The 19,734-nt window shown below is 37.9% G+C and overlaps 1 protein-coding gene across 6 annotated transcripts in view; it reads right to left on the reverse strand.

The window, feature by feature from the left end:
- The window catches only part of SIPA1L1 (signal induced proliferation associated 1 like 1), a 208,819-nt gene that overhangs the window by 13,932 nt on the left and 175,153 nt on the right, over positions 1–19,734 (reverse strand). For all 6 annotated transcript variants that reach the window (XM_069017525.1, XM_069017526.1, XM_069017528.1 and 3 more), the window contains 4 exons: positions 15,794–15,943; positions 10,732–10,856; positions 7,922–8,040; positions 5,149–5,588 (listed from right to left, as the gene is read on the reverse strand). In XM_069017525.1, the coding sequence (XP_068873626.1) occupies positions 5,149–5,588; positions 7,922–8,040; positions 10,732–10,856; positions 15,794–15,943 (834 nt within the window). The remainder of the gene's footprint in view (positions 1–5,148; positions 5,589–7,921; positions 8,041–10,731; positions 10,857–15,793; positions 15,944–19,734) is intronic.

Genomic DNA, 19,734 nt, shown 5'->3' on the forward strand with positions numbered 1-19,734 from the left:
TTGCTTCCCCTCAGGAGTGCTAGGCCTTAGACAATATTTACTATAACAACCTTAAAAGGTCAGTCATTTATAAGCACAATAACAGGAAAATGTTACATCTAGCTTTAATGCTGAAATAGCATTATATATCTGGAGACCAGTTTTCTACCAGCTCTCTACACAACTTATCCACATTTTCATCCCTGTATCCAACACTGCAGTGAAGGAACTTGAAACAGATGGCCCCACAGTAAAGAACAGTTTCTGACTGAGAAATAAAAATTAGCTGGAAGGCTAAATAAAGTCACTGAATAATCTTCCTTAGTTTAGCAGAAAATTCTTCACCAATCTTTTCATAACTTAATAAAACAATGCATTTTCACATCTATCCCTTTTACTGAAACAGAGCGAAGAGTTTAAGGTTAAATTTGTGTTGCCACCTGGGAAAACAATACCACCTACATTTAGTCTCAAGCAGTCAGTTACCTAATCTATGCCACTCGTCTGGCTCCTGCTGTAGTCAATGAAGATATATCCTAAGGAGGTGATTCTGCTTGTCTTAAATTAGGTATCTCAGATATGCAGGGAGAATTAATGCTTTGGAGTTTCTTCTCTCTCTTCAGTGAAAACAGATGGGAGTCTAGAGAATCACCCTGAAATATGTTTCATTTTCATGTGGCTCAATTTAAACACCAAGATTCCCAGCAGCCAAGTGCTGTGAGTTTGATGAAGAGCTTGGGTGGACTGTAGCCTTCTACTGTCTGCTGCAAGCCCAGGGGCATCACATCAGGGGCAAGATGAACCTCTCCACATGCACACAAATCCAATTACAGTAATACAGATTTTGTATTATAGAATTATATTTCTTCCTTCCCTGCGTTTGTACATTTGAAAGGCCTATACAAAAGACAGCAGATTGAGAAAATACAGGAAGATAATTTTCCTGTCCAGCCATCCCATATATTTGGCGCCGCACAGCACAACCTTCATATTTGTAACAGATACAAGTAAGCATAATTTATAGCAAGAAAGCAGAGAAGATAAGGAGCTAGGGGAATAGGCAGTAAATTTTTCTTCATTCCCCCTTTGTCTCTTCCAATACAGAAAAAAATCTCCTACACCAGCCCATCTGTGAGGTATCACTACCACAGCATAAACTGCCATTTTTACCCCTTCTAAACCCACTCAAGAAGTAGAAAAGTCTTTTTGCTTCAGTGTAGGGAAAAAGGAGAAAGGAATCTCTGGCCACATTTAGAATTCTTTAACCCATTAGGTATTGCTCAAGGAAGCATTAATTGTGAGAAAACAGTTTGTTAATTAAAACCAGTAACAGCTCCTAGACAGGCTAATGGTGCTGATCTTCAATGTTACTGGGGAAACAGTAAGAACTGATATTAATTATGCTTGACATAAAATTTATATAAGATGCATATGGATATATAATATTTATTGCATAAGATGCTATAAATACACATTGTGCATTTTAAGTATTATTACTTGAATATTTATTATAATATGCATCATATAATAGATGCCAAGAGTGGCCTGTTAAATGCAAGTGAAATTAGCATACAGTTTTAAGTAAGGTTTTCTTTAAGGTACATTGCATATTTTGAGCTGTGGTTTTTACAATAGAGTATTTTTGGGAGGATATTCTGCTTCGGGACTACACACAGAACCGTGACTACGACTCAAGCTTTTCACCCTACCAGTGCACACAGGCAGGCCAACACGATACTGACAGGCAAAGAGACACACTTGTTCACTGAGAGCGTATTTGGAGAGCAAAACGCTTTGGATAAACTCTAGGAAAACTAAATCAGAGCTGGAGCACTATGGTAGTGATGAAATGTTATTAGAACATTTGACACCAGGAAGCATGCAGAGAATTCATCATACTGTAACAGATACCTAGACCAGCTTAGTTTTATCTGGAAGAGATTCAGTCCTCTTTCTCAGGACACAGAGACAGTCACTATTGGTCCCCTATCTCCCACCTCAATTATTGAGACACCAAGGACTGAATTATGAAAACATTCAAATACTACAAGACTGTCTGCAAAAATTGCATATGAGCCATTCATAAAACCACTCTGCAATAAATAATAATCTTAAAATTATCAGAAGTAATGAAAAACGTACTTGATTACAAATAGTCAAAACTAGCCTTTTAATTTTGGTAAGAAGATGATGAGAAACTGTATAGCTTAGGTAGAAATGAAAGTTTGATTTAATTTTTTTGTAAGGAATTCATGCCATCAGCACATACTGCTTCATTTAATGACATTCAGCTATAATGATTCTGTATAATTACTGGCCTACATAATGCAGTTCTCCTGGGATGCTATGAGAAATCTGCACAATCATCAGGAAGGACTTAGGGAATGGGGGTGGAAAAGAAAAATAAAACCCAGCCAGAAGCTCTGCTGTAAAAGTTAATCACTATAATTTACATTTTGCCACCAGTTCTCAGGTACAAGTTCTTTTATGCACCATTAAATGATCTGAGCAGTAATTATCACTCTTGTCTTCTACAGACACAAACACTCTAATTTGTAGTTACTTTCTTTTCTTTTGTCACAGAGATCTTTTTAGGGCCATATTCCTTTTCTTCTTGCTCAGAAACCCAACTTTAAAGACATTACAGACATTATGGCATCTACAGGCAAAAGATAAAAAAGTGAGAAGCAATAAAGGATAGCAATTTCGAAACTGATAGAGAAACACACCAATTAAGCTGTTCATCTCTCATGAAAAGTAGCCTGTTCAGAACCTTTCTTTTGTCTCCCCTCCTTCACCTCCTTGAAGCAGGCATCCTCATAATAATCTCCGTAATCTGTGCTTGTCTTTTGGAAATGCCAGTTTAACCAGCCTCCAGTTCCAAGCTGTTGTACCTCCACAGAGGAAGCAATGAGAGAGTTGGGAGCAAACAGCTGGACGACCCAGGGTTCTACTGCTGTTCAGTGTGCAACCACCAACTGAAGATGCCACAGGAAACAAAACCAAAGCATTTTATCCCAGACTATGCCTTTGTTTTATTGTGAGGCATCAAACAGATGCTCTGGTCCTCAAAAATAAGAAATAATAAAGAAGGAACATGAGTAAGTCTGGTTTTAATCCACCACAAGAAATGATGTATGTGCAAGTATTGCTGCATTTCTCAAGTATCACGCCCCATGTGTTCTATAAACTGCTACTACTCCTTGTTGTGAAGAGTTGCATTATTAACATCTGAGTTTTAAATGAAACTTGGCAAAAAGAAACCTCAACTGTTTTCTCCCGAATAAAGGCCAGGAAACCTTTATCTGGAAATTTCAGTGACAGCCCCAAAATTACAAGGAGAGAGTAATTCCATACCATCAGAGAAACATTGTACCGATTAATCCAAGCCAACTGGAGACACAATGTTATAATACAATAAATAATGAGACAACAACCTAGACTTCAGTTTGCAGTCAAGTTGCAAAGTATATCCATGGAAAATGAGAGCTGTCAGGGTGTGCCTGCCCTGCTAAGTGTTGCTTTCTACAAAATTTTCTCACTTTTTCTACTGAACTAACCCTATTTGGTGCTCAAAGGAGAAACCAGAACCTCAGATGTACAAAGATGCCATTCCATTAGGCTTCACAATAAAGCTTCCAAGAGTTACATACATTTTCCAGGATTCTTTAAGTCTCTTCAGAAAAAATCCTTCCAGATGAAAATGCTGCTGACTTTATTGCAATCAGCATTTTGTGTAAGAATCTCAACATTTAATTTCACTGCCAGTTACATTCAGACAAGTACTGCAGGACACACGGTAAATTCTACTCTGTTAAAAAATGCACATAAACATCTTAAAATAAAAGGTGTAACAATGTAGACAACCATTACATAGACTTTTTATCTTCAAGAAAGGGTAATATGCTAATATGCCAGGAGTCTAAGTAAGTCCCTCTGCAGAATATTTTCTCCAGACTTGCTCAAGTCCTTCATGCATGCACAGCTACTGGAAACACACCAGTCTCAAACACCCGGGGGGGATTTCTATCAACTGAGTGTGAGCTTTGGTGACAAAAATGGCCAATGAAGAGATGCAGTAAGCCAGAGTGGGACCACCATTAATGGATTACTTAAGTCAGAATCACCATAATGAAGTACATGGAGACCACTGCAGTCTCTATGACAACTCCTTATTTACACCTACTGTATGAGGAGTTAGCAAACTGTTCTCATAAACATCTTGTCTTGCACAGTAGCTTTGTTTGAGACAATTATCAGAAATTGCTTTGGACTTTCAGTCTGCAGGTATTTTAGCTACACTCTCAAAACAGACGTGCCTTAAGAATAAAAACTCAACAGTCAGGCTCCACAAGGCCAACAAACTATGATGATCCCACATCTTTCCCTGAAAGACCTATGTTTTTTTTCTTGTTGCTAGTATGACAGAGTAGGAATATTTTTCAAAAGTACACTGAATACTTCTTGGAAAATGGGTTAGGAAAATGGTCTAAAATATTTTCTGCTTCTAGCAGCACTGATTGACTTGTAAAGTGGGTATCTTCCATTTGAGGTGTTCAAGCACATTACACACGTACTTGATATTGCCGATTTTACAGGTGGCAAAACTGAGGGGAGAGGGAAGGTGACTGTAATGTGTCATACCCACAAGCCTGCAGCAGAATGAGACTAAGATCTACATGCTAGCACTCCCAAGCAACTTGCTCTCAGTATTGATCATACCAACTGCGAGCAGATTTCTAAACAGAGACCAGGGGTAAAAATGCAAAACATCTGAAATGGGTACTTGCAAGACTAAAAATGAACCCCATATCAAACTGTTCATTAGTAACATGGACTGATCTCCTTTCTGATCCACACATGAACTGCAGTTGTTGCAAGATATTCCCCATAAATACATCAGACATGTCTGTCTTATGGATAGTTTAGGAGCAGCAGTTTAGTACAGAATATGCTCTTAAAAACTTTTAATACTATAAGCAGGAGCAGATGTGAAGACTAAAGGTGGTCTTAATTTTCAAGCATTCTGCACAGTGAAATTTTTCAAAACATTGATTAACATAAGTAGAACACCCTCTCTTCAACATTCACTTCTCACTTTTGATAGGTTAGGGAGTGAGAATGGAAAATGAGTGTGGGGGGGCCAATCATACAAGAGGTGAGAATTACCTTGTATGTGAGACAGCATCACTTAGACTGTAAGCACTGTTCTCCCTTGTGAGAGGGTTGGAGGCTGGCTGACTCTTGCTGTGAATATCCAGGCTGAGAGAAGATTCAGCTTTCCGGTCCATGTGGCTGTCCTTTTCTAATGTCCTGTCTGCAATGGAGACCACTTCACTGGAGCTGTGCCACAGTGGTGCCACCTTCTCCTTGGTCAGCCCTGTCCGGGGAGATGTCGCCGCTCCCAGGGAGGCAGTGCTGCCATGGCTGGGTCCGTAGGAAGTTGTGTCTATGCCACTATCAGCTGAAGTCCCTTGAAGGTAGTTGTAGCTGTTCAGATCCGATTCCGTGCGCTCCCCACTGTCATACCATTTCTCATCGCTGTGAGCACTGGAGGCATTGCTGGAGAGTGTATTGCTGCTGGAATGGCTGGAATAGTGGCTGTCAGACTACAGAACAACAGAATTATGGCAATGGAGAGGAGGAAATAAAGGTTACAAAAGCCACCATTGCATAATAGGAGCTCTCCTACCTGGAGGTATTGGATAGATACACTGAGAGGACTAATAAGCTCTAAAAATTTAATTCCAACACAATGCACATCCTCTGTTCTGACTGCACATAAAAAAACTTTTCGTATGGATTTGGAAGCCAGGAAAAGCCTGAGTTATTTGTATTTTGTCCAAAAATACCTTGTGGTGGTTCCTTTCAAGCATAGTTCTGCTCATCAGCCCAGTCCAACAAAATTGGCTAAGCTATGGAGAATTTGACTTGGTTTGTAACTATGATAATTAAAAATACTCTAATTTTAAGACTGCGTGTTTGAGAACATGAAACAACCAATCCACAGAAAGTGCATGTTATTTTAGTAATCCAACTGCCCATCCAAAAGTCAAAGAAGAACATAACCATTGCTCTTCTTCCTCCTGGCAGTAGGGTGTCTTTCCTCCTCAGCAGGAGTGTCCTTTGCAAAAGACCAATGAAACACCATTTAACTAATGTGAAATTGTTTTCCAACAAGCAGAATTGCATGAAAAGAAGCTTTAATGTAATGCTTTTAAATTATCCCATTAGGGCATGCCAGTGCCTGGCTGGTTTGTATGTCCTGTCCTTGGTTACAGACCACTATTACAAAAAAACTGGATGTCCTCAATTTCATAGTGGTGGAATATCCCATTTCAAGAAGAATTTCTTGTCATACCTTTATTGCTTAGTAGCTCATCTACCTTTGAGGTATTTATAACCATTTGAATTCTATGGAAGTTATCTAAGTTCTGATCATCTACAGAATCAGAACTGAAGCAGTAGGGAACAGATCTGCTGGATGACCACATGGACTGGGAAAAAGGGAATTGTTGGAAAGGAGACTTAAAAGTTTCCTATTTGTCTGCCCCTGGAGTTTGACTGAACAGACAAGACAAATATAAAAAAACCAGATACTGCTTCTGTTTTCAGAAGGGAAGGAAATAGAGAACAGATGCATATTGAAAACAAGAAATCATCAGCATCCATGTTTTTTAATATACTAAAGCAAGAATTGACAGGAAAATGGGGGAATATGACCTGGACTCCTAGTTATCTCCAATTAAAGTTACTTTTCTTCATTAAGAACTTCATCACTCCCCCATCCATCTGTCCACATAATAAAGATTTACTTTAACAATGACTAAACCAGAATAATGCAATCATTAATAACTCCAGTGTTGCACTTTGCACTCAAGCTAATGAGTTATGTATTACATCACTATCCAGTCAAATCAATCTCATGAAAAACAGGTCAATCTAAATTTAAAATCTAGTCTGTGCTTCTAAGAATATGAAGACAGGTGTCTTACTGTTTGGGTTTCTTTGGTGTTATCTTTTTAAAGTAATAAGTATGTGTTGTTATGAATTAATAATCTAAAAGCAACACTGCCAATTGCATTGAAAGAATAATCCTGGCAAGCAGGAGCAAATTAAAGACTTGGATCCAATTAAAGGCTTTCTCACATCTCAATAAATGCAAGTAATACTTTCAGTAACATCATACAACACAACTCTATATTTTAGCTTGTTACACAAATAAAAAACCAAGTGATACAGCTTATTGAGTAATTTAAAGCTTAAAGGATGGTTCTTTTTTTACAGTGACTTCAATAATTTTCAAGACATTTTAAATTTATGAACATTACTGTATTTATCTATCTCTCTGTATGTAAATTCAGAAGTGATAGTCTCCACAAAAGCATGAATAGTTAACTCTGCAGAGACAGAAAGGCAGAATTTACCATTTAGAATTTCAAAACAAATAAAACAAGTAGGTTTTTTCAGCAGGATTCCAGGAGACCTTTCAGACAGACTTCCAACAGTGTTCAAGGTACATTATGAAAATGGAAAAAATACAAAACCAAAATCACTATTCTGTTTCAAAGCAGCAGCTTTCTGGGCATTGCATTAGAAGATGTATTAATCAAACTCTAAGACTTACATGTGAGGTCTAGGAATAGCTTTGCGAATTTCCACAAATCCTTTACTTCCCACAAGATAACAGACAAGAGGTTGCTGTTCAACTGGCAGCAAATCTTTATTAACTAATAAATATTTCAATATGCTGTGCTGTAGGATTTAGGCAAGAACAGGCCTGCTCTACTGCTTCCTCCATGTTCTCATAGGGAACGGGATTTTTTTTTCTTTCCCTTTTTTAACGGACACTCTAAATATAACTTTGGACAACACTTTTGATATCAAGAGCTCGTGGAGCAAAGGCGAGACATTAAATAATTCCTTTTTTAGGATAACTTACATGACCCTGCTTATTTGGAGACAAGTGTACCACGGGATCCTGTCTCATCAATCTTCCACTGGGGCTCTCTCTGAACGATGGCAATACTTTTGAGACTGCTGGGAGATGGCACGTTGGCTCTGCAACACAGCACACAACCATGGACTGAAAGGAGCAGTGCTATAAGCTAAGAAAACATGTAACCTGATTTTACACTGCAATTTTTCCAACACTACCATTAGCCAAAACCAGACATATTGTGACAAAACACAGGTGAGGAAGTGGGGGGCCATTCCTGCCTGGCATAAATCATTAAGGCTTTGTCAAAAAACCAGCTGCCACCATCCTGACTTTTGTTAGGACAACCTGAACGGTATCATGTCCCCACTGCCAAACAGCACTACATCAGAGCATTGAAACAGTTCATTTTCACAGGGTATTGACACTGGATCTCTAAATGTGCGATACCTGCTGACAAGAGATTTAAAAGACTGAAGACCCACATTTCCTTAAAATGGCATTCTATGCAAGGCCAGACAATAGCAGAAGTCTACAGTGATCACTTAAATGAACCCGTTTTCCCCAGTACAACTACTACACGTATTTCTTATCAAAGTTGAGTGAAATAAACATTTTCTAATTGAAGAGATAGCAAAAAAAATCCCTTGACATATTATCATCTTAAACATTGCTGGCTGTGAATGTGGAAACTGCACAGATGTACAAAAAGAAATACTTATTAAACTAAACCTGACAAAAGTGAATGGAATTCAAATCACTCATTTTACTGGACACTCAGAGGAGTGCACTTTGCCAATAAAACTTATTATTTTCCTGGGAGATAACTGTGGAGGTCTAGAGGGTGTTCAGACACAGCCTGTTAGGTAGGTAATTGTCTTCTCAGAGTCCAAGGCCAGTATTTTAAAAGAATCTCTCTCAGTTATGAGTTTTTACACGTACTTCTACACACAATCAGCACTTCTAAAATGCTCCTCTTAAGTAGAATATGTGCTTACAAAAATCAAGTACTTAACAATACCCATGGTAAATAGCAGTGTTTTCTCCAACACAGCTACAGTTTATTCATCTTGATCTGCAGCATTACGAGCTCTTTAAAAAACAAATAAAAGTTGTGAGTTTTTTAAATAATAATGATAATACCAGCAATATCATCATCAACCTTGATTTCCCCTGGCAAGTGGTAGCAAGCAGTGCTGGTGAACAAAGAACAAAGGTATTCTGTAGTGAAGGATATGCCAGGAAGGTGTCAGTGTGTGGATTCACTACACCTAAAGCCTTATTTACCTTGAGACAGATTATCCCAAGTGGAAATGTACTTATTTGTCATCAAACCAAACTTTCACCTAGATTCACCAGATTGGTAATAAAGTCTCCAATTAGAGATGCGGCTTCCAACTCTATGAATGAAGGACAATACACAAGAGATAAAACACAGGGATTTTATGTCAATGTGCGTTTCTCATCCTTTGCCAAATGCTGGAGCCATCTCTCCTACCACGCAACTTTTCCTGTTCTTTCTGGCCTTATTTATTTTGCTAATATGTTGACACCTGACACTGTGGAACAGAACTTGCTGGCATCTCCACTCAGTGCCAGCACCAACACCCAACTGTTGATCTGCAAAAGTAATGCTGAGCAAAAGATCATTTTTACATGCGTTGTTAACATCACACAGTTTCAAAACACACGCAATTAAAATTGTTCTGTCAAAATGAGAACTGCAGATGAGTAAAATCAGTTTTTTATTGAGAAGAATGGGGGGAGTTATGAGGGAGGGACTGACAGATGGCTTTGATAATAAGGCACAGCTTATTGAAGTTGTGAAGGTGTGTGAACCAAGAACATCTTCAGAACCAGAGACTGGCGGCATATGCCTTAAATTCTTTATCTCACTGAAGTGTATTCTATCTTGAACACTAGTCCATGTGTACAGTGATGCAGTAAAGCAATGCAATAAAAATGTATGGAATTGTTCAATCTAGGGTAAAAAAAGTTAGAAAAACACAATCTAGCAACCTTGGCCAGGGTCATCACGTTGGACAAATGCTGTTTGTAGATAGGACATTTTCACAGGTGTGTCAGTCTTACTGGTAATCCTTTCAAGTGAAGCCACAGCTGTAGCAAAAGGTCTATGTGCAAGAATTTCCAATGAAGGCCTAACAATATAAATTCTCAGTACCTCACTTTCATGTAGTTAATATGTTCCCTCAGCTGACAGCTTAATTGCCACGTGCAATGAAAATGTATGTTTCTGGAAGATGATTACCTACCTATAGATTTACTTCACTATTTAAACTTTAATTGCATTTTTTCCATTTTATACATGGTATTTTTATAGCTTCAATGATCAAACAATCAATTTGCATTTATATAGCACCATTTGAAAGGAAGCATCACAAGCACTTTAGACAAACTAAACAAAAATTAAACTAAGCCAAGCCACTCAGGAGAGTAGGTAAGGTCAAACAAGTCCTCAACAGCAAGACAAATTAATAAGTGTGTCTGCCCAACCACTTACAAAAGGACAGAGTGTTTCAGGGTAAGAGCATTAAGGCAGATTTAATCCCACAATCAAATAAGGAAATGAAATCAGTTCTTCCTTAGGTGATACTCATAGGTCTCAAGGAAGCAGACTGCAGCAGCTTCAATGCATGCTCCAGACCTAATTATTCATCCTGATGAACAAGTTTAACTTTCAAAGCCGCTGAAAACACTGCACTTAAGAGGGATCTCTGTCTGCCAGGAGAGGTATGGCCAAAGTCACCTTGTGGTGAGCAGCGCTCGCTCCCCGTGTAGAGCTCCGTACGTACCCATCTGGTCAGCGATGCTGTCCTCGCTCCTCTGCCAGCTGGGCGTGGATTTGCCGCTGCCACCCGTGTCTGACTGCGTGTTCTGCCTGTCAATGGAAGCAGGGGATCTACGGCTAATTCCAAACCTGTTCTCCCCAAAACACAAAGCAGATAATAATGTTAAATAGACATAAATCTCACGTAAGGCAAAAAAAGAAAAAAAAAAAAAAAGCACTTTTAATTAGCCAGTGTCAAACAACAGGGCAGATCAATGCATAGAACAAATACTTGAGCAATTTATAATGTTTCACCATTTCATTTTTGTGGTAGGTCTGCAGACCCATTTATCAGCTTTAATGCATCAGATTACAATATACATTAATTTATTGAGCATCTTTGATTGAGAACAGCTGGTTACAATGACATAATAGAAAAAAACTAGATCAAAACATCAAGAAATAAAATTATGAGGTTTTATTTACACACATGTTTACATGAAAAGGTGACCAGACTTGGTTATAGAAAATTCACCACAGTGAGTAAAATGTAAAGGGCTGGATAAAAACCACATAGGGAAACGGGTTGTGTTTATCGGGAAAAGATCGGATCCTTTCAAATACCTCAAAGCACTATCTCAAACCACTCAAAGAAAGCATCAGAAAGTTTGTTAGGACAATCCCATGGATCTCAGCCGCTTCCCTGGGTTCTAACCAAGAGAGTAGTAAGGTCATACCTCTGGGTGATGCAGACATATATGCCAACAGCATGGATTTGTTTGGGACAATATTAACACTGCCAAATATTTTAAATAAGCCTCTATAAAGCTGACTATTGATTATAGATTCCCAAATCCTGGGGGGGTTATAAATTCTGTAAATTATTAAGTTCTTTGATCATAAAATAATTTGAGGGGATTAGTGCAAACTAAATACAGCTGTAAGAAAATAGTGAGACATACATGAATTGCTGCAAAAGAAAGCATACAGAGCAAAATGAAAACACTGTTCAATGGACTTTGTAAATCCTGCCAGATTAGTCAAATGTATTTCAGAAAGATCAACACAGACAGAGCAAACTCAAGGAGAACAAGCTAATGACAAAGGAGACACACAGCGTCTCTGTGCCACACTGAAGTCTACATGCCTTATATGCCTAAAAGCCTGTAAAACTTTAAATCTACAGTTCTGAATTACATATAAATCACTTATAAGTCTGTAAGAATTATAGCTGGGTTCAGAAATAGCAGATCAATGATTAAGAATTCATCAAGAAGAATGCATTTCTGAGATTTTTTTTTTAAATCAGACATACCCTGAAGGAAAAAGAAAATCCTCAAACTCTACATGCACAGAGTAACACATAAAATAATTACAAACTGATATATCATCTATATATTGATGAGTTTCTCTAGCTGTAATGTCTAATAAAATGACAGAAAATGAAATACCCCAACTGTGCTGACTACTCACTCTGCTAGCTACAGATTGCCCCACACAACCTCCAACGTGAGACACCTTCCCAGCTGTCAGAACAAGCTTAATGTGATTATCCCACTTGAAGTTCACACACTTGTTAACTCAAAGGAACCCACCACAGCAACGTTATATGACTCCGAACAACAAAATCCCACTCCCATCCTCAAAGACAAGCTGGAACATGCATGGAACATGCTGCAAATACTGAAATTTTGGCCTTCTAAAAATTCACCCTAACATGACCATACTTCCCTTTTGTTGACCGCTCCCTGATATAGCCAGCATACATTTTGATGAATTAAAAAAACCCCTGTAAAACCTATATATATCTGCCTTCTGAATATAAACAATTTACACTGAAATTATGCAAAGAGAGTAGTGTTTTTCCTTTTCTATTCACACAGACTAAGTGGGATTTCACCTAATCAAATACCTAAATTAAACATGATTAATTCAATACCAATTCAAGACATGTATAAAAAGTCTAAACACAGCATTTCAAAGGTGATTGACTTGTTAAACACTGATCTATGGTCTAACTTTTAAGATTTGTAAACTCTCATGGGAAGAACATATTTTCATGATAAAATAACTAGAAGCTGGCATCTAAAAGAAAAAGCCAAGCCCCAAACAAATCTTGGTGCAATGAAATTGCAATTGCACCACATCAGTATTTTTCTTTCTCTTGTGATGTCCTCTTACCTAACCTCCATAACGTTCATATGGATATAAGCTGTCAATCTTCCATCTGGCATATTTTATGATGCAGGATCTTTTTTTTGAGGTTAGAAGCATACAAAATCACCATGTTTCTAATTTTATTTTATTAAAATCACTGCTCTACTAACTGAGCTGCAAGAAATGTGTTTAGATTTTTTTTTCATGAAGTAACCTATTTAAAAGCAGAAATATTAAATGAAACTGGTGTTCTATTCTACACTGCTTAAATATACAGCCCATTAGGGTATGAAGGAATGAACCCAAGAAAAAAAGGAAGGAGAAATCAACTTGGATTAAAAGAACAGTGAAATTGTTTAAATATACGTTTTTATCTGTCATAAGAAGAAACTTACTATTTTGGTGGGTTTGGATTAAATTTTACATTCTACAATCATTTACTGTAGATGCAATAGCGAACACGCAAACACAGCATAAGTATACGGAACACACGTATACCCACCAAGATCAATCTGGATATTCTTGAAGGCAGTGAAGGTTTTGCCTACACCCAGCTTAGGATATGGATCAATAATCTAGAGGCAGCAATTAGTGCTTGCACCAATGTCTGACAGGGGCTGGACTCACCCATTCTTCTGGTCAGTTAAATTTCACAAACTTTCCAAATCTGTCACACTGTGTAACAAGAAAGAAACATCTACACAAGTGGTGAGGTTGAGATTTCCTACACTGGGAAATCTCAGGGACTGGCATACCTAGAGCACACTGGAACTTCATCTCTGGAAGATTACCCCTCAGGACATGGCTCCCCCTTGGCCCTTACTCCAGCCCATCATTCTAATACCTTAGCAGCTGAATGTTACAATCTGTTTCCCCTATTTTAACAACATATCCAGGCTAATGCTGACCAGCCCTACCTGGGACACCAAACATCGCTACTTAGCTGCCCTGAACCTGCTCTTTCAGACCAATGTCAGCAGAAGATGCACAGGGAACTGCAATGGTTTTTATTGACAGACATTGAATTGTTTATTGAGGCAAGGAAAACATTCCTTCACAACTGCCTTTTTCATGCTTTCCATTTAGCCTGGCAGAAGATGCTTGGGAAGTCCTGAGTAAGTATGATTCACGTGTACAAGGACAGTATGAGAGGCAAACTGCTTTTCTTATAGGAAGAGAACATAATAGTAAAATAATTGGAGTTAAGCAATTGGGGTTATTTTAAAGAGCATCCAATAAAGAACATGCAAAGTTCACATATTAATTATTTCTTTCATTATTCCATGTGTTTCCTTGCACTGAATTAAAACTTCAACCCCAAAATGACTGTATAGTCAAGGTTTCTAGGACACATCTCTTTGCTGAAATTGCAAAATGCTTGAAGAATGCTGTAGTGAACATATGTGTAGAATTAACTTAAAAGATGGAAAAGGGTTGGGATGGGTGCTGGTGTGCTCTGAGGCCAATTCAAAACAAACCTTCAAGCGTGTCTGAAAATCCTTTCTTACTCAAGCAGTTATGGTTGTGATGGTCTAAAGACATATGGCAGCAATGCCTTTTTTGTAGTGCAAATGACGTAGTTGGAAAAGAGCAGACGATATAGGGAGCACAAGCTGCTCATCAGAATTCAAGGTAACACAGAAATGCTGCTGGCATGATGTGAATGAGCCAGAAAGTCTACAGAGGACAAGGAGGTTAAGTGCCTTTTTCCAGCTGCAGAGCCCTGGACACACCTGTATCTAGTGTTTCCTTAGAGCAAAGTTTAACAAGTTTAAGAGCAAATCTCCTAATGTCAGTAGGACTTAAGCACAAACTTAAACAATGACCAGAACAGGCCTGGCAGTGTCATGAATCAAAGCCTTCATGAAGGTGTGTGACAGAGAAGAGATTGACTCTTCATAACACCTCAAACTGAGCTGCAGGAAGGACAGGGAGGACAAATCTTCAGTGCTGTGGAGCAAGAAGCAGTACTTTTTCAAACACATGCCCAGAACAGTGTTGTCTGGACTGACACAGAGCACCTAGAGGCAAAAGACAGTGCCTTGTACTAAGCGATTCCTGACAACAGCATTTAATACTACTAATAATATATTTTTTAAAACAGAAGAAGATCTTTCTACTTTATAAAAGACACAAGCCAAAATGAATTACACACAATAACCTGCAAAGTACTCAAGAATACTTCAGAGAGAAGCTTTGCAGTGTGAACTATCAGCAGTTTTGCCCCTTTATCTTCTCTATAGGAAGTAATCTGGAAAGTAGTAGATAGCTCTTCTGCTGCCAATTATGTTATTCTCTACTTGGAGATCTTTGATTTATTGGTCCTTTCGGTGCTCTCTGAGAAAGATACAGATTTAACTTCTTTCTCTGCAAGCTGCCCCTTACATTGACACTTCACAGAGTTTGAAGATTTCTGGAAAATTGGAAGCCTTAAGACAGAATGACTGTGAATATGTGAAAAAGAAGCTAGCTGTGGATTAATTAGCACTTTTGTGCCTATACATCTAAGTCTTAGTTGCACTCAATACTACTTTGCTTCAACTATTAACTAACTGCAAAGTCCCAAAGCTATTACTTCTTTTATTTTAGAATGTAAACCTGTGAAAGGAAGCAATTTGCCACATGAAACCAGCACTTTTAATGAAGGTTTTTAAGTATTTAAAGGTCCCTCTGTGTAGTAACCTGAGCAGCTGTAGACTAGGATCAGAGAGCACGGTTAGGCTGCAAGGTAAAAGTGGAAGCAAGGGATTTTTTAAGACTGGCGTTTTCAAGAAGCATGACAATGAAATTTGAAAACAGACATGGTTTAACGCATGTAAACAACAGCTGATGGGAGCCTGCATAAGCAGTCCTTGAGTACACATTACGACAAATGGAAGAGAGAACAAAAAATCTGCCAAAACAGAATATGTAAAAAGTCTGGTGCCTACCCTTCTGGCATAGATTTTTGTCTGTACGTGCCTCCAGTAGAGCCAGTCTCACTCGAGGAGGACAAGTTGCTTGGAGAGTTACGGCACTGCTGCGATCTTGCTAAGGCGATGGATGAAACAGTGACGTAGACATCAGAGCCAGGAGACAGCCTGTTCAGAGCAAGGGAAGGATCACATCAGCAGGATCACACTGCAAGGCATGCTCAACAACACCCTGCAAACTGCCACAGCTGCAAGGAATGGCATCATGGAGACGGCAGAAATCCTATCAGTTGAAGAATCAGACATTCCCCCCTTACTAATCTACTGGAAACCATGAAAAATCAACTCTAAAAACCTGGATGCATGAGAGGAAATAAAGAAAGGCCAGTATGCAAAGAAAATACTGGCACACACTAGGAAAACATTCTGGTTTCTGAAGTCTGTTGCTACAGACTGATTGTAAGGAATAACAAAACACGACATTCCTCATCAAAATACCAAATAGAAGAAAATATTCCTAATTCTCATAGCAAATTCTTGCCTGGAATTTAAACTAACTGTAGTGAGCTGCCTATGTAAACTCTTTGAACAGCATCAAGCTTGTCTCTATGCCACCAAACTTGTCCACATTAAAACACAAGGACTAAAAAAATGCAATGCTATCTATACATACCACCTTAAAATTCTCCCAAAAAACTTAACATTCTAATATAAAACTATCTCAACGTATTGAGAACTCGCTTTGAAAACATGGACCTGAGTCATATGAAGCCTTCACCTGTCAGAATAACCAGACAGCAAATAAATAGTCTAGAACTGCAACACACGCAGCTGGGCAGAATGGCTGGAAGCAGCAGGCTTATGCTGCCCAACTCATATCCTGTTCTGTAGTCAAAAGCTTTTTTAGATAACTGTCAGCTTTGTGCATTTTGTTTCCCAAACCCCAGAAGAATTCACTGCTGTTAGCTGGTTCTTTGTTCTACTCAGTCATGACTGAAGCCATTTAAAACTTTTGCAGTGATTTAAGTGGAGTTTGAGTTATGCCATTCACAAACATCAAACGCCCACTGTGAACAAAAACCTTTATTCATTTTATCTAGGAAAAACACTAATTTGTACAAGTTAAATAATTTAGTATTTGAAAAATAGATAATGAATTCAGTGAAACATGCAGATAAGTTGCTCAGCACCAAACTCGGGCCTGGGGATTTAGAAGATCTTAGCCTAGCCATTTAATCCGTATCTCTAAAGGATGGCAGATTTTAAATTAGCTCTCACCACAACACTGTAAAAACTTGAAAAGTTAAAAAAATCTTTTGAAAATTAAAAAAACACCATTGAACTGACTAATGTTCCTTATGTATGTGTATATATTGAAACAGTGTGTGTATATATATATATTTGTATTTACATTTACATCAAATGTGTGTTTGTCCTCCTAAGTACTTTGCAAAAAAGCAGAAAACTAACAAATGTTAATATAGGAAGAGCAGTAGGACTGGAACAAACATATTGATCATCTGGAATTCCATGAAGTGCATATAACTAACAGTAGCTCTATTTCTGAGACAAAAAAGGAATTATCTAAGGCCTGGTAAGTACTATACCAAATCCAGTAATGCCCTTCTAGTCTACCAAACATCTTTTAACTTATCCCACATTTATCAAGCAATGATTCTGAAATATTTGATTGCAAAGAACATGGTTCAAGACTTAAAAACGTGGGGACCCATAAGCAAGCAATTTATTTTCCCAGAAGCACTCCTATAAAAAGAAAAAAAATAGTTTGGCCACACAAAAATGCACTTTCATTAGCATTCACTCACCTATAAAGGCACACACATTTAAATTCAGTTATGCTTGCAGAGCAATACAGTTTAAAAGTATAACCTTTTTTCCCAATACTAAATTAGAATTGATGGCAAGGAAACCAATTACTTCTCAAATAACTTCTGTAAAATGATTTCCTGTTGAAAAATGCTTACATTTTCATTTTAGAGTCAGCTGTGCCTTTTACTTCCTATGCCTTACCAAAAAGTGACAGCACTGTTCAGCAGTAACACCAAGATTTCAGAACTACGTCATAGAGTTATAACTCATTTACAAAGATGAACGACCTTGAGGGCAAACAAAATTGCATTATAAATGTGGTCTGAACAATAGAAATGAACAACCAGTCAGGTAAGACATGCTTTTCTTTAAAGCAGAAATATATTTTTGTTAGCACAGTTCACAATTGCACTAAAATGCACTAATAGTTTAAGATATTTCGTTTTGTGTGAAATATATATGGGAAAAGAACTTTAGAGCAAATTAGTTCCTAAGGACTTTTTGAGCTGCTTTGAAATCTTTTGATGAAAGGCACTTCCCAAGACAGAAGGTGTATTGTGTTGTGTTAGCAGTATGCCCCTACAGTTAAGATAATCTGAGCCTGTCTTTTATTTATAATTAAAAAACATAGTAAAGCAAGCTCTTATCTATTTCAAAAGAGAGTTTTAAGAAGAAATGCCAAAATGGTTAAGTGCATGAGTCCCACGATTGAATTTAAAAACAGGCCAAGCGTCCATTACATTAAACAGATACAATTACATTGCAGTCAATTGAACTGGGATTGTACCATGCATGATTTACTTCTAACAGATCTAGCTCATCCTGAAAGAGCTGGTTGAGTCTTGCCAAGTATGGGAAGGACATCATCTTTTGTGAAGGCAGTGAGTAAAATGGGCATACATTTATTTTGTTCAATATGACAACACAGACATTGAAAGTATCCATCTTGCTCTTAATAAATTAATTTCCATGTCATTAGCTGTAATTTTCCCCATGTATTCAGCATGCATAGGTATGCAGTACACACATCATAAGAAAAATGTCAGTCTAGTTCACTTTGTGCCTATGGCCTAAGGCAGTCTAATTACAAGATCATACACAGGTGCCTTTTTCTGTAGAACTGTACAGGCACAGGTCCTATACTGTGCTACAACTTCTCCTGCAAGAGCTAAAGAGGTCAGAAACAAAGGAGGCTCAGGCTGGCAGAAGACGAAAAATGGCCTTACAGTCAGTGCTGACTTGGCAAACTGAATTCTTACTTTGCACTTGCTGGAGCACTCCAATATGACCACTGCCATATTTGTTGATGACAATTTTTCATTTTTTGTTGCTAATTTTAATTTTTCAAAGGCCTTGCTTGATTCCAAGGCTCAACTGTATCTCTGAGCTGAAATCTTCCTAAAGCAGCTGAAGTCAACTGAGGCTATCCTTTGAATATATAAAATATTAACAATGCTGGGCACAATTCCAAGTATGAGATTGCCAAAATAAGCACAATAAATGATTAGAACATAATTTATCTCTACCTTTGTTCTTAATCTGAAGAGGGCCAAAGACATCTCTTCTCACACAAGAATTTTGAAAAGTAAGTTTAATTAATACCCATGAAGCATTCAGAAAGTATAGTAATGGGCATCACTGTAAAGCTTAGAGGGGAATTAGCAATGGCATCTTTTCAACAGGATTTGAATGTCATCCAGTAAATAAGGGACAGAGTAATGAAGAGGAAAATAAAATATTAAATAGCTCTTCTTTAATGAGCTGCATCCACTGTGTGAACTGAATGAGGCAGATGTCCCTGTTAAAAGAAATTCTTGTAATTTAATCAAAAGAAGCATCTGAATATACAGTTACACAAAAGTTCTGAAAAAACCAGCACAGCAAATCTTAATTCTGGCATGCTTACCTTCCATGTGTTTGAGTTTTACAATCCTAATAATACTGCAAGCCTCAACAGTTCCCTGCAAACACTGTCTCAAATGCTCTCATCTTTAAAGGAAACCAATCCATTCCATTCAAAAAGGAAAAAAAACCCCAGCCATTCTGAGGAAGGGGACAGTGAATGAAACAGAAAATGCAATTGTGCTGTCATGTTGTATCTTCTCAAGTTTTTTTTTCAATTTGATCAT

Source organism: Aphelocoma coerulescens, chromosome 5 (assembly GCF_041296385.1).
Source record: "Aphelocoma coerulescens isolate FSJ_1873_10779 chromosome 5, UR_Acoe_1.0, whole genome shotgun sequence".
Lineage (NCBI taxonomy): Eukaryota > Metazoa > Chordata > Aves > Passeriformes > Corvidae > Aphelocoma > Aphelocoma coerulescens.